Source organism: Mya arenaria, chromosome 1 (assembly GCF_026914265.1).
Source record: "Mya arenaria isolate MELC-2E11 chromosome 1, ASM2691426v1".
Taxonomy (NCBI): domain Eukaryota; kingdom Metazoa; phylum Mollusca; class Bivalvia; order Myida; family Myidae; genus Mya; species Mya arenaria.
The window spans coordinates 24569409-24585265 of NC_069122.1; the positions used below are offsets into that span (position 1 = coordinate 24569409).

General features: G+C 33.0%; 1 protein-coding gene and 1 long non-coding RNA gene across 4 annotated transcripts in view; one reads left to right on the forward strand and one right to left on the reverse strand.

Moving 5' to 3' along the window:
- Window positions 1-1864: 1864 nt before the first annotated feature.
- Window positions 1865-3031, forward strand: LOC128217225 (uncharacterized). Its single transcript, XR_008258211.1, has 3 exons — window positions 1865-2010; window positions 2266-2443; window positions 2807-3031. It is a non-coding gene; the product is annotated as an uncharacterized LOC128217225 (long non-coding RNA).
- Window positions 3032-14603: 11572 nt separating this feature from the next.
- LOC128229317 (vesicle-trafficking protein SEC22a-like) overlaps window positions 14604-15857 on the reverse strand; it is a 32450-nt gene continuing 31196 nt past the window's right edge. The window contains exons 9-10 of one of the 3 annotated variants that reach the window (XM_052941184.1): window positions 15621-15693; window positions 14604-15410 (exon numbers count right to left, since the gene is read on the reverse strand). In XM_052941184.1, coding sequence (XP_052797144.1) covers window positions 15643-15693 — 51 coding nt within the window. In that variant the 3' untranslated portion in view covers window positions 14604-15410; window positions 15621-15642. The remainder of the gene's footprint in view (window positions 15411-15620; window positions 15694-15857) is intronic. The other 2 variants (XM_052941175.1, XR_008260073.1) reach the window with 2 other exon arrangements.

Below are 15857 nucleotides of genomic sequence, written 5' to 3' on the forward strand. Positions count from 1 at the left end.
AAACGGAATTACGTTCGGTATACGTATGTAAACTTGGTTGGTAATATGCAAATTAGCAAAACCCAGTATCTGTTAGAATAGAGAAGTTAGTGTATATAAAGACCAGTGGGCCCCTTCAGGGTCGATCATGCTTTTCTCTGAAGGGATCTGTTGGTGTTTCATTGGCGTCGCACGTTACAGTAGTTTAAAACCTTAAATGCTTATACAGAAGATAACTTTAACACCATTCTCCAATGATGAAAATGACATTCCTATATAAAGCCTAATAAAATAAATAAATAAAAAAAGATAAATACCCTACCTATTTTTTAAAAGGATGTAACCCTAACCAAACAATTATTTTTTTTAGGCCTTATTGCCCACCAAAGGAAGCAACACTTTCAAATAATTCAGTTCTTTTCCAAAAACTCAAAAAAGCTATTACAGGTCAAGATCGCTTTATTGGGAGATTTCAATTATGATCAAAATGAAAGAGCTTCTATTGCACACTTATATCATACCAATTTCAATCTACGCCAGTTAATAGATTCAGTTACAACTGATTATGGCTCATATTAATACCATATATACACAAACTTGGATTCAACTTGTTTAAGATCTTACGGCACTCTAGAATCATACTTCTGTGATTACATACCATTGTACCTGTACTGAAAGTAGGCTAAATTTTAGTTAAATGCTATAATATGATTGACAGTAAGTTACGAACTATGCTTCTTTGACTGAAAAAGTGCTCACAAAGGTAACAATGCACCTGCCTGACTAATATAATAACTATGTGTTTACACAATATTATATCACATTAAGGATCTAATGGCCCCTGAGATCCCTCCCCCCCCCCCCAAAAAAAAAAGTTACCCGGAAAAAAATATTTGGTAGCTTTCAGTTGTTTAAGTTAATAGTCAAGTTTGCTTCAAATTTAAAGTCAGGAGAGCCCTCAAAAGAGCTTCTTAAAAGCCATTTTTTCTTCTACAGCAGTGCGCTTTTGACCCAAAGAGCGCCCCATAAACCCATGGCCAAAATGTTTCAGCCCTCCGGCTGCCAGGTCAATCACATCCCTGAGAAGTCTGTATGAATATTTAACACCCCTGACATTGACAGTTCCTCCTCTAAAAAAGGACTAATAAATAGAGTAATATTTTCTTCTTATCAAAACTGATATTGTGCAAAACAATGTTAGATGTTTTTGTATATCAATGACTAGGTAAAGCCCTCACTGGGGGCTGTATTTATTAAGCAACTTTGATTGAAGCCAGTGGTCGAAATAAGCACCAGCCCACAAGCCCTGCACTGGTAAAATGACTTCCGGGCTTGCTCAAATTCTGAATTTTATATAGCACGGCTTGTTCAAAAATATGATTTCATGCAATAGCATAAGAATTCGGGCTTGTTCATCCAAAAGTCTAATTTCGATGACAAGGATAAGGCTAAGATCAATACTGAATACTGGCCCTGGTCTCAACATTTATCACTGTATAGCAACACTATTAATTCAACCGTTATTTTATCATTTTTAATTATCATTTTTAATTATTGATTGGAGTTGTTTTAATTTTTTCCAGCATCTAAAGCACAGTATTGACGCACTACAAATGAACCTTATTCTTCAATTTCCATACAAAAAATCATTAAGCTGATCAATTGATAAAATAGACATCGCCATTTTAAAATGAAACATATGTATTTGCAGATCAATTCCGTCAATGAAGCCTTTGAAAAAAGAGGGCCATACCCCAGTCTTTGCCTGTGGGAATGTGGTGTAACACAGAAGGTCAGATGGCATTCCATGATGGAATAACATTTCTTACCAAATTCAGCAGGTCAAAAGTGCTCTTTACCATCCAAAGACAGTATTTGGCAGACTAGGAACAAGAAATTCCACTACATGTAATAGCGGTTTGGTTGTGCATGAACAGCAAATGCATCCGGTGCTGGTTTGTTAACATGCAAGGGCTGCCACTGTCTTCCTTTAGGATAACAAGGATGTCAGTTTCCAGCAAAATAATCCAGGTATGGAATCTTTCATATATCATACATTTTTTCAATCCATTTTACCTTCAAATATAAATTTAACTACTGAAAAATATCTAACTATCAACTTGCTGATATATCAGTTTCTATGTTTGCCCTAAACTTCTTCACACAGCCACCACTTACATGTATATAACTTTGCTTTTGTATAGTGCTAGTACATATTTTTTGTGTTTCTCTGTTAATGTAAATCACCTAGTTTATTAATCATTTTCTTCTTGTCTTCTAATGCAGGAAGAACCCCAGGTCTTACTGTTCAAGACGCAATGAGGTTGTGACCATCAGGCTCAAAGCTGTGGAGAAAGATGTCTGGCCGGGAGACATACTGATGTTATGCTTTACTGATGTTATTGCCAACACCTACAAACCATTCACTACAACTACCACAACGAACAATGTACTGATAATGCAGGTGAAGATAATTTTAGAATAACCATCAGATATCTAGAAAATTTAAGCTGAGTGTCATTTATTTGGTCCAAAAGCCTATGATCTTTTGTCAGATCAATAACCATACTTAAAACAACAAGCATTAATGCTGTTTGAATTTTTTTTTTCATTTTTGTTTCATTCAGCTTAAGATTTGTGTTTGTCTAGATGATACATCATACATTTTAAAGAAAAAAACAACACTCGTTGCCAAATACAATACATTCTTTATTTTGTCTCTAATTTCAGCTGTATTTCTTATTGATTGTTTAAAATATGTTAGTTGATAGGTATTTTGAAGTATTCAAGGTTTGAATTTATAATTAGCATATGTGAACATTTGCAGAAAATCTGAGCTACCTTTGTGAAAGAGGCCAAGAGAGGATTGGATGGTGGAGTTTCAGATGACACAATGCTGACTGTTTCCACCCAGCTGATTTTGCTTCCTACAGGCAACAGAAGGAAGTCTTCACTTTTATTTTAAACAATTCAGTTTTAATGCCCCCAATTTGTCAAGATAACATGTAACTGAACAGATTGAAATTACACCAACTTCCTTCATTAACACAAACTATCTGTGTACCTGGATCATCAGCTTGAACAGTATACTACTTCAACTACAATTTCCTCATATTCAAACATTACTAGAAAGGTCTGAAAGGCAATTATACTAAATGAAGAATGATAAACTCCTGTGTTATAAATTCTGCTGCAACTTGAGATGACCAGTATGTACAGACAGTGCCAAATTTATTGCATTTATTACTTGTGTCTTATCTGACAGTGCTCTATGCATAGATATTGTATTTGAAGTAAACTATGATTTTATTAACATGCGATTTTTCACTCTGTATTGATGTTCACATACTTCAATTTCTGTTGCCATACCAGTGTCATTAACAGATAATCTAGATGAATGTGTTTTTATTTATTTCTACCACTGTTGTCTATGAACATTTTCATATCATATAGTTAGTACACTTCATTATATATACAGGGCAGTCAATGTCTTATTTCCGATAACTCGGCAATAAGCCTCTTGACATTTCTGCTTTGAATTGTCTATATATTTTTCATTTCTTTCTAAGTTTGAAGTCTAATCACTGTTTAAAAACAGGCTCTACTTATAGCTGCCTAGAAATGTCTTCCAACTTGATAATTAATTAAAATAACAATAACCTAATTCCCTTATGGAAACATATTCCAAACATTCCTTAACAGCTATGAAATTATTTTTGGACAAACCTTTTTGCAGTTTACAGCCTTAAACAAATCAAGATTTCCCCCAACCAAATGCACTGCTTAACCTATAAATAAATGATTTTTAGCTCGACTATTCGAAGAATAGGTGAGCTATACTACTCGCTCCAGCGTCGGCGTCCGGTTAAAGTTTTAGGGCAAGTTGGGATTTTCACTTATAAGTCCAATACCCTACATTCAATTGACTTAATACTTCATGAAGTTGTTCAGGGCCATCACATGATGAGGTTAGTTAACTCCATATTATTCTTTAAACAGATTATGGCCCCTGATTGACTATGGAACTTAGGTTAAAGTTTTAGGGCATGTTGGAATATTTATTAATAACTTCTATATCCTTTGTTCAAATGACTTAATACTTCACACAGTTGTTCAGGACCATCACACAATGAGGTTACATAACTCCATATTATCCTAAATACAAGTTATGGCCCCTGATTGACTTAGGGCAGGTTAAGTTTTAGGGCAAGTTGGGATTTTCACTGAAAACTCCAATACCATTCATTCAATTGACTTAATACTTCACACAGTTGTTCAGAGCCATCACATAATGAGGTTAGATAACTCCATATTATTCTTTACACAGATTATGGCCCCTGATTGACTATGGAACTTAGGTTAAAGTTTTAGGGCAGGTTGGGATATTGTTTAATAACTTCTATACCCTTCATTCAATTGACTTAATACTTCACACAATTGTTCAGGACCATCACCCAATGAGGTTACATAACTCCATATCCTAAATACAAGTTATGGCCCCTGATTGACTTAGGTTAAAGTTTTAGGCAAGCAAAAGTTGGGATTTTAATAAAAACCTCTATACCGTTCATTAAATGCACTTATTAAAATTCAAAATTATTTAAGACCATCTTACAACAAGAAACATAACTCCATTTTAAGCCTTAATACAAATTATGGCCCTTGATTTTTTTGATTTTTATTTTTGTCTAATTTCCTTCTTAACCACATTTTCATTATGGGAAATCAAGTTATTTAAATGACTTTGTTTGGGCGGGCTGGTGGGAGGGCAGCATTAAAGTCAACTTATGTATCGAATAATTTCAGTTAGGTTTGACATAAAGAGACCAAACTTGGTATTATTACATCGTTATTGTATTCTAAGTCAAAGCGGCGTAGTCGAGCCCGCTGTCTTACGACGGCTCTTGTTGACATATTGTAATCATTTTCACTCATTGCATATTTTTTCTGCTACAATGTTATAGCGTTTTCATGTGTATCATTTAGATTCATTGTTTTCACATTATTACTTCACTCATGATTCAGTGCTTATCTCATTTTATGTAAATTTCTTTTTGTTCAATTGTAAATAATGACAAATGCTGCTCAAAAGAGTGTGATAATGGATATACTCTTCCTGTCATTCATGTTATTTGATAATTGTCAGCTGCGTCATCTTCCATGAATTGCATTACTTTCACTTTGCCTCAGATTTAATAGTATGTGTGGTGGTTTTATGTTGTTGCTATTAGAACAGGGGTTATTTTGATAAGCCAAATATCCTGTACATTATCATTTCGCCAAAGTAGTTCATTATAGATTCATATAACACTACAGACTGGTTAATTGTAATGGTATTTTTTTTTCAATTCTTTTAAAAGAAATCCATCCTTTGATATAGCCTTCATATTACACCATTGTTTCCTAGAGCTTTACCTTGCATTTTTGTCATTCAGGCATGGTTGAAATACATTTCAAGGGGACACCAGATGATACAATTGCAAGATGAAAAATAACTGTCCAAAACTTATGTAATTCATATCTTAGTGTACATTTTAATTGAGTTTTTGGACAGAGTAAATTCCATTTATTTAAAAAAAAAGCTTCTGAGTGTGTCTTGTAAAAATCACAGGACCCCTACATGCTATTCTTTAGTGTATACACATAGCTGAGAAAGGGATAGAAATATTTATTTTTTCATTTACAATATTGCATTTTTTTACCTCATACTAGCCAGGGCTTTCATTAAGAATTTGAAACTGGAAGTATGAACTTCCTGTGAACCACTTTTGGAAGTTTTACACTAAAATATGGAAGTTTAAGTCTCCATAATACAATATCTTTTTCAACTATTTTTCAACAAATATATTAAAAATCAAATAATTTTCACTTTTACTTATATTATTATAATTCCTTTTACTTAAAAACACTTAAACTGATTGAAATTATGACTATAAAAGTAATATTAACAAAAGGCTTTGATTTTTTGTACTTCCAAGCTTTCAACTTTGAAAGTTTTCTTCAAAATTATGGAAGTTTTTGTACTTCCAAGGAATCAATTTGGAAGTTTTAACCCATTTCTAGGGAGTAATGTACTTCCAAACTTCCTTTAACGGAAGCCCTGATACTAGCCCTAATTCATAAGTTCAGTCTGTTTTAAGGAAAAATTGAACTTGCTGATTTTGGTACTTTTGGTTCACCCCCAATTGATCTAATAAACCCTGGTATAATATTGATAATTATGGAGAAATAAAGACATACTTTATAAGTAATATTAATTGGACTCAACTACAGACCTATTCAGATTATGAAATAAAATACTGCATAATAACTTTTATTAAATCATAGACCAACTATAAAAACGCACAAAAGAGAATGTTTCCTTTTCATATACCTTGTTCTTTTTTTCTGAAATTGAACTGCTGGTGTTAAGGCATTGGTCTAAGACAGGTGTTGTTGACTGTTGATATGTAAATTTAACCAGCTACATCATATGCATACACCACTGTCAGCATTTTAACTGCTACAGCTAATGAAAAACCTCCAATAGCTATACTCTTATATTTGCTGCCATTTATAAATCATATTCAACATTTTATTGTTTTAATCTATTTTGGATTACATTTTTCCTTTGAAATTCATTAAAAACATTTACAACCTATCAATAAAATTTATATCTGTATGCACTTCAGTGTTCATGTTTTGTGGTTTCCTTCTTACCAAAGCCAAAATAGTTGTTGTCATAGCCTATTAGTTGTTACCCAATTGTTTATCATTGCCGTGCTTAAGCTAGGCATAAAAAGCAGAAGGCAGTGACCTGCTTCCCTTTCCCGACTCGTTGCTGTATTACTATTCCCCACTGTGTCCTTTTGTTTGACAGAGCTTCCATCAATAATTATCAATTATATTTGATATTCAAAATGTCAATTCAAAAAAGTTTAAAAATAATACAGACACATAATTGTGATACTTATTTGAGATAAAAGCAACCCTTACCATTTGTATTGGTATTGAGAGTAGTTACAACACACATACATTGACCCTTGCAAATGCCCCATTAGCGCTCTTTCAATGCACATCAGAAGATCACAGTCTGACCTTGCACCCTGCCCTTTTTTCCTGAATTCCCACTTAAGAAACTTTCTTCTACAAAACAATACCAGACTAGGAGTGATGTACTGTCTGATTCAATCTCCTCTTTCCACACATGTGACATTCATACAACCAGTTGTAACTCTCCTGCTGCCAGCTTTAAGCAGTACCGTCCCTCAGCACTTTCAGTGCTTTGATTACTCTTGCGATGAATGTCTTAATATTACTGCTCTATATACAGGATATCTGTTTGTTATTGGATAATCCTGTTTGGTCCGACAATAGCTTATAGCTAATGTCACTCTGTCTGAATGTAAACGACATTAAGTAAAGATCATCTAATTTTATCTTGTCTTGTCAAAATATCGGGAACTCTAGTAACACATATTCACGGTTCAAGTAAACTAAAGCTAGACTAATATCACGCGTGTTTCTTAACGCTAGTCCCATGAAAGCAACACCATATTATTAAGTCAAAGCAATGAACCATGGAAACTATTTCCTCAAAAATGGTATGATTGTTTGTATCATAAATCATTTTTCAACCACCAGTATCGCTTGGAATATTTCAGGAATGACCCGGCCTCCTTAACCACACAAGTACGTGGACAGCGGCTAACCGACCGACCGACCTCATGATGGCTGTCAGACTTTTCAACCCAAAGACTTTTCAACCCCTTTGTCATTTGTGAAATCAAAGACTTTTCAACCCCTTTGTCAATTCAACCCCTAAAAGTGCTAAGACTTTTCAACCCCACCTAAAACAAAGACTGTTCAACCCCTAATAAACGAAGACTTCAACCCCTTAATTTCTCACCTTTTTAACAAACTAACTACAGCAGTAAACAATTTATTTTGAATTTTCTTTTAAAAATCAAGAAAATATTATGACAGAAAATATGTAATACATACAAAATATACATACTTGAAACACATGATTATACAATAATTCATTAAATATTTACATTGAAATAAATAAAAAAAATGCTCGACTGTCCATTTAGCTATTTAGTCGCTTAGCCATAAATCTTCCCTATCTCCCTGAGGAGATCCTCACACAATATATCATGTGCATGGTACTGCTCCCTATAATAATTGAAACAGCATTTGTCTTTGTTTTAGTTTTTTGAAACACTTTTTTTTAAACATTTTGTCATCAATAAAAAGGACAATAAAATGAGTTGAACTTCAAATAAAATTCTTCATAATATTTCAAAATATCTAGATTTAGCAGACGAAGTTAAAGAAATACAAAAATATACATTGAGTTCAAAGTTGTAAGAAATGTATTATAGATTGAGTTTCAAATGCTTTTAAATTACGAATAGAATAACATATAATTATAATTTAATATGTCAAGCCAAGATGAAACATTTTAACACAGAGAATAAACATTATGCCAATTATCAAAAATCTCGGGAAGAGAATAAAGTTTTTTCATCACTAAGTGCTAAATGCTTGTAAAATGTGTTGATAAAATGTTACATAAGTGTAACATAAGATTTTTTTAATGTTTTTTTTATTTCTCAGATTAAAACAAAACCAAGACATTATATTATAAAGTGGTATATATGTAAAAAAAATGCTATAAGCATTGTATTGTCTTTTCATAAATGCAATTAAAGAATGGAATGAAGGTCGCACATTCATTAATGGGCAACATATGTGACATGGTCATAAATTCCTAAGGGATTAAGGGGCTTCATAACACCTTTAATTGAGGTTAAAGTAACTTGAAAGTGACATTTAATTAAGGTTGTAATACCCTGATGGCCATCATTCCAAACTATGAGCAGCTTGATAAATTTTGTGTATGATTTTCTGGATATAAAACCAAACAAAAAATATATTTTATTTATTTATACCCCAAATATCAGAATTTTTAGATAATACATTATCAAGAACTAAAATCAAACTGTACTGAAATAGCAATATGGTACCACAAAAAAATGTTTCGACTGTTGAACTTTGTACATAATATATGTGAATTCGCTGAAATATATAATACCCTTTTAGAATAATACAACAATTGTTTGGGGTAACCAGGCATCAAAATCTTACTTTACTGTACCATTGTTAATGTTCGGAATATTTTAGCATATTGAAAAACACTAACCATTTAGTGCTTAGTAAATCAAGGCAAAGCCTTTGTAAATTTCATCCAATACTTTGTGGAGAAAATTGTAACAAATAAGACAAACAAATCTTTAATTGTATTTCAATAACAATTTGTTTCTTTGCAAAAAACAATGAAAAAGACAACACCTGGCTGACAAAAATAAAAGTGGTTGAAAAGTCTTTGATATAGGGGTTGAAAAGTCTTCAAATTGGCCATTAAAATAGTTCAACTAGGGTTTGAAAAGTCTTTGAATTAGGGGGTGAAAAGTCCAAACAGGTAGACGTTGAAAAGTCTTTAAAATAGGGGTTGAAGAGTCTAAGGGTTGAAAAGTCTTCGTTTTGAGAAGGGGTTGAAAAGTCTTGGGGTTTAAAAGTCCTGCTCCCCTCATGATGACGGCGGACTGCACCATCATCTGGGATGATAAACTAGGCGGAACAGAAAGATCAAGACTGTTGTCATTTATGTTTTGTCTTTTTCACTTCGGATGAAGAACATTGTCAAATGCGATTAAATTTTCAAAATGTTAATTATCATAAGTATTAGGATATCAAGCCATAACATGAAACAAGAACGTGTGATTTGTTTTAATATCTGACTTAAATTTATGGCCCTAATTTCTCGAAACCTTTTAAGCTTAACAGGCTTAATTTGCTTATTTCAATTGGCCAAAATACATACTTATAGTGATTTTTTATAAATGAAAAATGGTTTATTGTGATAATCGTAACGATAAATCATATCTTAAGTATTAAAACATTTAAAGAAATATATGAAACGCAAAATATTGAAAGACAAAATTAGCGGGTTTAGCTTAATCCTGATATAAGAGACTTAAGAAGTTTCGAGAAATTGGGACAGACGATCAAGTCATGAGTCACTTTTCGGCACTGACCGCGCTTGGTCACTGTATATATGTTATAAATAATTCATTGCAATTTTAAAGAGTTTAAGTTTGATGTTGGTAAGGGAAAATAAAACAATGTCACCGATACAACGCGAAATTGACGTGGCTTATCAACGTTTTAATACAGACGTCGGAATTTACGAAAAATACTGAATTTCAAAGTGCTTCATATGCTAATTTTTTGACGAAATATCAATTGCAAATTTATCTTATCAAATAATGTGAATAAATGCGTTGTCTTATTGAGTGGGATGGAGTGTTCCAAGTACATTATAACGCACACTTAGTTGAATAAGGAATAAGGAAAAAGTTTCCTATTCCTTATTCAAACTCGAATAAGGAACAGAAACGGTGAATTTTCAACTTTTTAAGAAAGTCATTTTTTGATCAAATAACTTTGCAGAAGTTGTCTACATAAAAAGTTTTAAGAAATGCATTGGCTATTCAAGAGTGTGTTTGTACTTCAAGTGCTTTAAAAACGTACCAAACTCCGAATACGGAACAGAAATCTTGAACACGCTAAAAACTTATCTTACTCGTTTCATCACTTTTTGACAAAATAACTATGCAGAAGTTGTCTTCACAAAAAGATTAAAGAAATGCATTGTCTATTCAAGCGAGTTTTAGCGCATAAAGTGCTTCTAAAACGCTCCAAAAACCGAATAAGGAATAGACGCTTGATATTAATTGATTTAAAGTTATACGAAATACTAAAGACTTTGAAAGATATAATGCCTGGATAAGGACAGGCCAGGTATGTTCATTGTGATAATTAATTATAAGTGTATTACTTATGTTTTAATTGTTGTAATGAACCACTGTGAAATTCTTCAAACATGTTCAGTGTAAATATTTGTATTTTTTCATAATTGATATCATCATGAAATATTTATTGTATTGCAAATATCCTCTAGAAATTCAGATAAAATTATTATATTATTGGTTTGTTGACAAAATAAGTTTGTCCAACGTTGGATTAAACTGGTTACACATATTTTTTGAATAACGAAAGAGAACACACTCCAACAATGATAAATACAATTATAGTAAAACAAACTTTAATTGACCTTCAAACCTTAAATAATTATGATCTTTCTCGTGTCCTGTTGTGGTTCAAGAGGTGGCTCGTTTCTTTATATCCAGAAAAAACAATCAATGATATTTTTGCGCAAGCCCAACACGCTACCACATCCGATTCTGGTCACACAGAATGCCCAAATAAGCAAAGCCAATAACCATAAGCATCTAGGTCTTACTTTTTCTAACGAACATCTTATATAATGGCTTCGACCGAAAGAGCTTGGCAAAGTATTGTATACTTTTTATTACGTTTGTTGTATCACGGTGAAGCTTAGAGAGCATGTATTTTTTTTATTTTTTTCTTTATTTGATCCCAAACGATAATAAACGGACTTCTCATATATTGGCTCTAACCAACAGACATTGGCAACGTGTTGTTTTAAAACATTCTATCACGTTTGTGGTATCACGGTCCAGCTTAGAGAAAATGTACTTTTCTTTGAGTCGATCCCTGTTTGAGTATGTGGACACTGTGTGAGACAACTGTTATCCGAGGATTAAATAACGACATTAAGGTAGTTCAAATAAGGTCCTAAAGAATCATTACAGGTTTAAAACTTGCGCAATGTTGATAGGCTTCTCAACCAACTTCTTTGGGACAATCTATCCGAACGTAGACGAAAACGCCGTAAAACTAAAAATCAAAAATCACCTTACCCCTTCTTATCTTTCGGATTTTCTCCACCACGAATATGGCCTGCTGACGACGAACATGGCCTGATGATGCCCTTCTACCTAAACACGATGTCCCAACCATTAATTCACACGAGTTCCATGCATTAGTGTACCTTATTTTAACAAGAACCATCCGTGCATGAAACAAACATCATTCTGATGGGTAAACTCAACATCATTATCTTTTTACAGCGGTCAACATTAGTCTAACCCTATATATAACGTCGGTGGTCGGCGGAAGCAACAAATTAGCCATAACTGCTTAAACGTTGGTGCCGTTTTGCTAATAGAGTTTGGCATGGCCTCTGTAATTGTTTTGTAGCCAATGTCAGCCGTAAATTCTCTTTTGGCAACGAATCAATCGAGCGTATTATGCAAAATACTAGTTCCTTACTCCTTATTTCTTATTCGACGTATTGTGCATTATAAAGTACTTGAAACGCTCCACCCAACTCAATAAGACAAAAAAAATATTCAAATTATTTGATAAGATCAATGTTCAATTGATTTTTCGTCAAAAAATGAGCAAATTAAGCACTTTAAAATTGAGTATTTTTAAAATATATATATATATATATATATATATATATATATATATATATATATATATATATATATATATATATATTATATATATATATATATATATATATATATATATATATATATATATGTTCCTTATTCGGATTTTGGAGCGTTTTTAAAGCACTTTAAGCGCCAAAACTCTCTTGAATAGACAATGCATTTCTTTAAACTTTTTATATAGACAATTTCTGCATAGTTATTTTGTCGAAAAGTGATAAAACGAGTAAGTTTATTTTCTGACGTTCTCAAAATTTCTGTTCCTTATTCGGAGCTTGGTACGTTTTTAAAGCACTTAAAGTACAAAAACTCTCTTGAATAGACGATGCCTTTCTTTAAACTTTTTGTATAGACAACTTCTGCATAGTTGTTTTGTCGAAAAGTGATAAAACGAGTAAGTTAATTTTTTGACGTTTTCAAAATTTCTGTTCCTTATTCGGAGTTTAGTACGTTATTAAAGCACTTTAAGTACTAACACTCTGTTGAATTGACATTTCTTTAAACTTTTTTGTAGACAACTTCTGCATAGTTATTTGATCAAAAAATGTCTTACTAAAAAAGTTGAAAATTCCCGTTTCTCTTGCTTATTCGAGTTCGAATAAGGAATAGGGAACTAGTTCCTTATTTCTTATTCGACTTCTTGTGCGTTATAAAGCAATTGAAACCCTCCATCCCTTTAAATAAGTCGATTCATTTATTTAAATTGTTTAATAAAATCAATTTTTGATATTTCGTCAAAAAATGAGCAAATTAAGCGCTTTGAAATTGATTTTTCTTTGCGTAAATTCTGTTCCTTATTCGGATTTTCGAGCGTTTTTAAAGCACTTAAAGCACTAAAACTCTCTTGAATAGACAATGCATTTCTGTAAACTTTTTATGTAAACCACTTCTGCATAGTTATTTGAAAAAAAATGTATTACTTAAAAAGTTTTTATTCCTTATTCGAGTTTGAATAAGGAATAGGGAACTTATTCATTATTCGATTCTTTTTCTATGTTCGTGCATTATGTTGTTCACAAAGTTGTTTAAATGTTATGAAAATACGAAACACATAACAAAGAAGTGATTTTATGCATATCAACAGTTATTTATTTTGAATAAGGAGTAAGGAACTAGTTCCATATTCCTAGTTCGAAAAGGGAAAACAGAATAAGGAACTAACTTATTGTCCATTCGAATGAATACGTCATAGCACACAAAAGGAAGCGCCTTCCTTATTGACATGAGAATACGAAGTGTGAATGTGTGCCTTTTGTTGGATTCTTCCGAATGTCGACCTGGCCTTCTACATCCCTTTATTGTTTACAACAAAAACTGTAGAGAAATCCCAAAATTCTGCTATTTATGGAAGTAATTAATGCCAGCCATGTATGTCCTTATCGTAGTTGCACTGCAGTTGTTTTGAAAACAGTAAGTTATGGACCTTACTATATGATGTTTGGGGTGTTTCAGACGGTAACTCCTTAGTGCCTTGACCCCTGTTCTGTATATTGTGTGTTTGGGGCAATGGCGTGTCGCAAAAGGTCTACGGCTCCACGCTGAAGACGTTCCACAAATGTACCGGAGGTAGCTGCGGTGCCATGTCTGCTTCCGGAGCTAGGCATCTGAACCTGTCCATCTGAAACCGGGACAAAGCGTCGCATATTCCACTGTTAGTGCCTGATACATGCGTAGCTGTAACAAGAAGATTAAACTGAAGTAATTTCATAGTAATCGTTCTAACAATGGACATTACTCTGTCAGATTTTGACGTTAGAATGTTTAAAATTTGTACCACAGCCGAATATTACCGCAATTAAATCTACTGCGCTTATTCCTAAGGCCCCAGATACTTGTAGCTACTAAAATAGGAAATATTTCAAGGACTGTGATGTCTTTTGTTATACCCTCGTTTTGCCATCCGTCAGGCCAAATCGCTGCTAACGACTGACCCTGAAAAAACAAACCGAAACCACGACCTTGCCCTCCTGCGCTTTCAGAGAAAAATTGTACATCCTCATTCGACAACCAAAAACGATCGTGAATCAAAGCGCTGATAGCGCTGCATGAACAGGGTTTTATACGGGTTTTCACCATTATGATTCACGATCATGTGTGTATTAATAAGGTGCTGATATGTTGCACATCGAATCTAAGAGTCCCCGTGTAAAACAACCACATGGGCCGCCCCAGGTGTATTGAAGCATGATGGTAAATGAAAAATTAATATTTTAATGACAATAAAAATTAATGTCGCTGTGTAAGAAGGCAAACAAGGACGGAGAATGTAACCAATCCAATCTGAACTCCATCATTTGGTGTTACATATGAGTATATATATACTAATCAAACTTTACTCATAAGAAAGAGTTTGCATATGTTTGGCTTGTTATTCACAAAACAACTTCGAAAATACAACAGATTAAAGAGAAATAGTTTCTTAATTAAAATGATGAAAATCTAAATAATTGATTTCAAACAATTGTAGATGAAACACCTAAAAAAGTTATTAAATCCTCGATATTTTCTCATATTTACACCAAACCAGCAAAAATAGAAATCGATTCATTTCAATAAAATTCCATTTTCAAAAATAAATGCACAAACATCCGTCTATACGTACACTATAAAAAGTGTAAATATATATATATATAATAAAGTAAGCATAAAATCTTTCATTTCAAAACTTTTTATCCATCATTTGTCTATATGGTCAGCAACTCTCTTTTATTTCTATATCGTCAGGTAACTCGTCAGCACTTTAGTACGTGCCTGTCATGCGTGCGTTTGTTATTCCCACGTGGGCTATCGCGTGATGTTTTTAGCATGGAAACTGTGCGATCATTGAGATCAATGAGACCATTGTTGCTTTCTAGGTCATTCCAGGTTTTAAGATGAGAATACATTTGCAATTCCTATATGCCCAGGTTACCATATGTAGCAGTTTGATAGTTCAAACAACAAACAGTGTTCTTCAATATCTCTATATTCAACATAATCGAATGTAGATATCGGAGCGTTCTGAAAATATAAATATAAACACTCATAAGATAATGAATACTAACATGTTTATAAGTTAACATCGTAAACAGTCTAATATCTTATATGATTTAATCGTGTGCAGTGACAGATTAAATTAAATGGCTCAAGCATATAAAACACATATATAATACAAGCGATTACAACAACAACACAGTACATCATAAAACAAAACATTGACATGGAACTTACTGATTTATGGAATCAAACACTCCTACTCCCTCGTACCCCCATGGTGACTTCTGTTATCCATGCATGTTACCATCTGTAACCAAACCCACATATTAGTATATGGAAAGAGGCTAAAAGAATATCACGGAACTGGCATTCTCGTTTAAAATCTGCTGATGTCGTGAAAGTACATGACAAAACTAAATAAATGCAGCTGTATGAAATAATGATCATTCCAATCCATTGCTAACCCAAGAC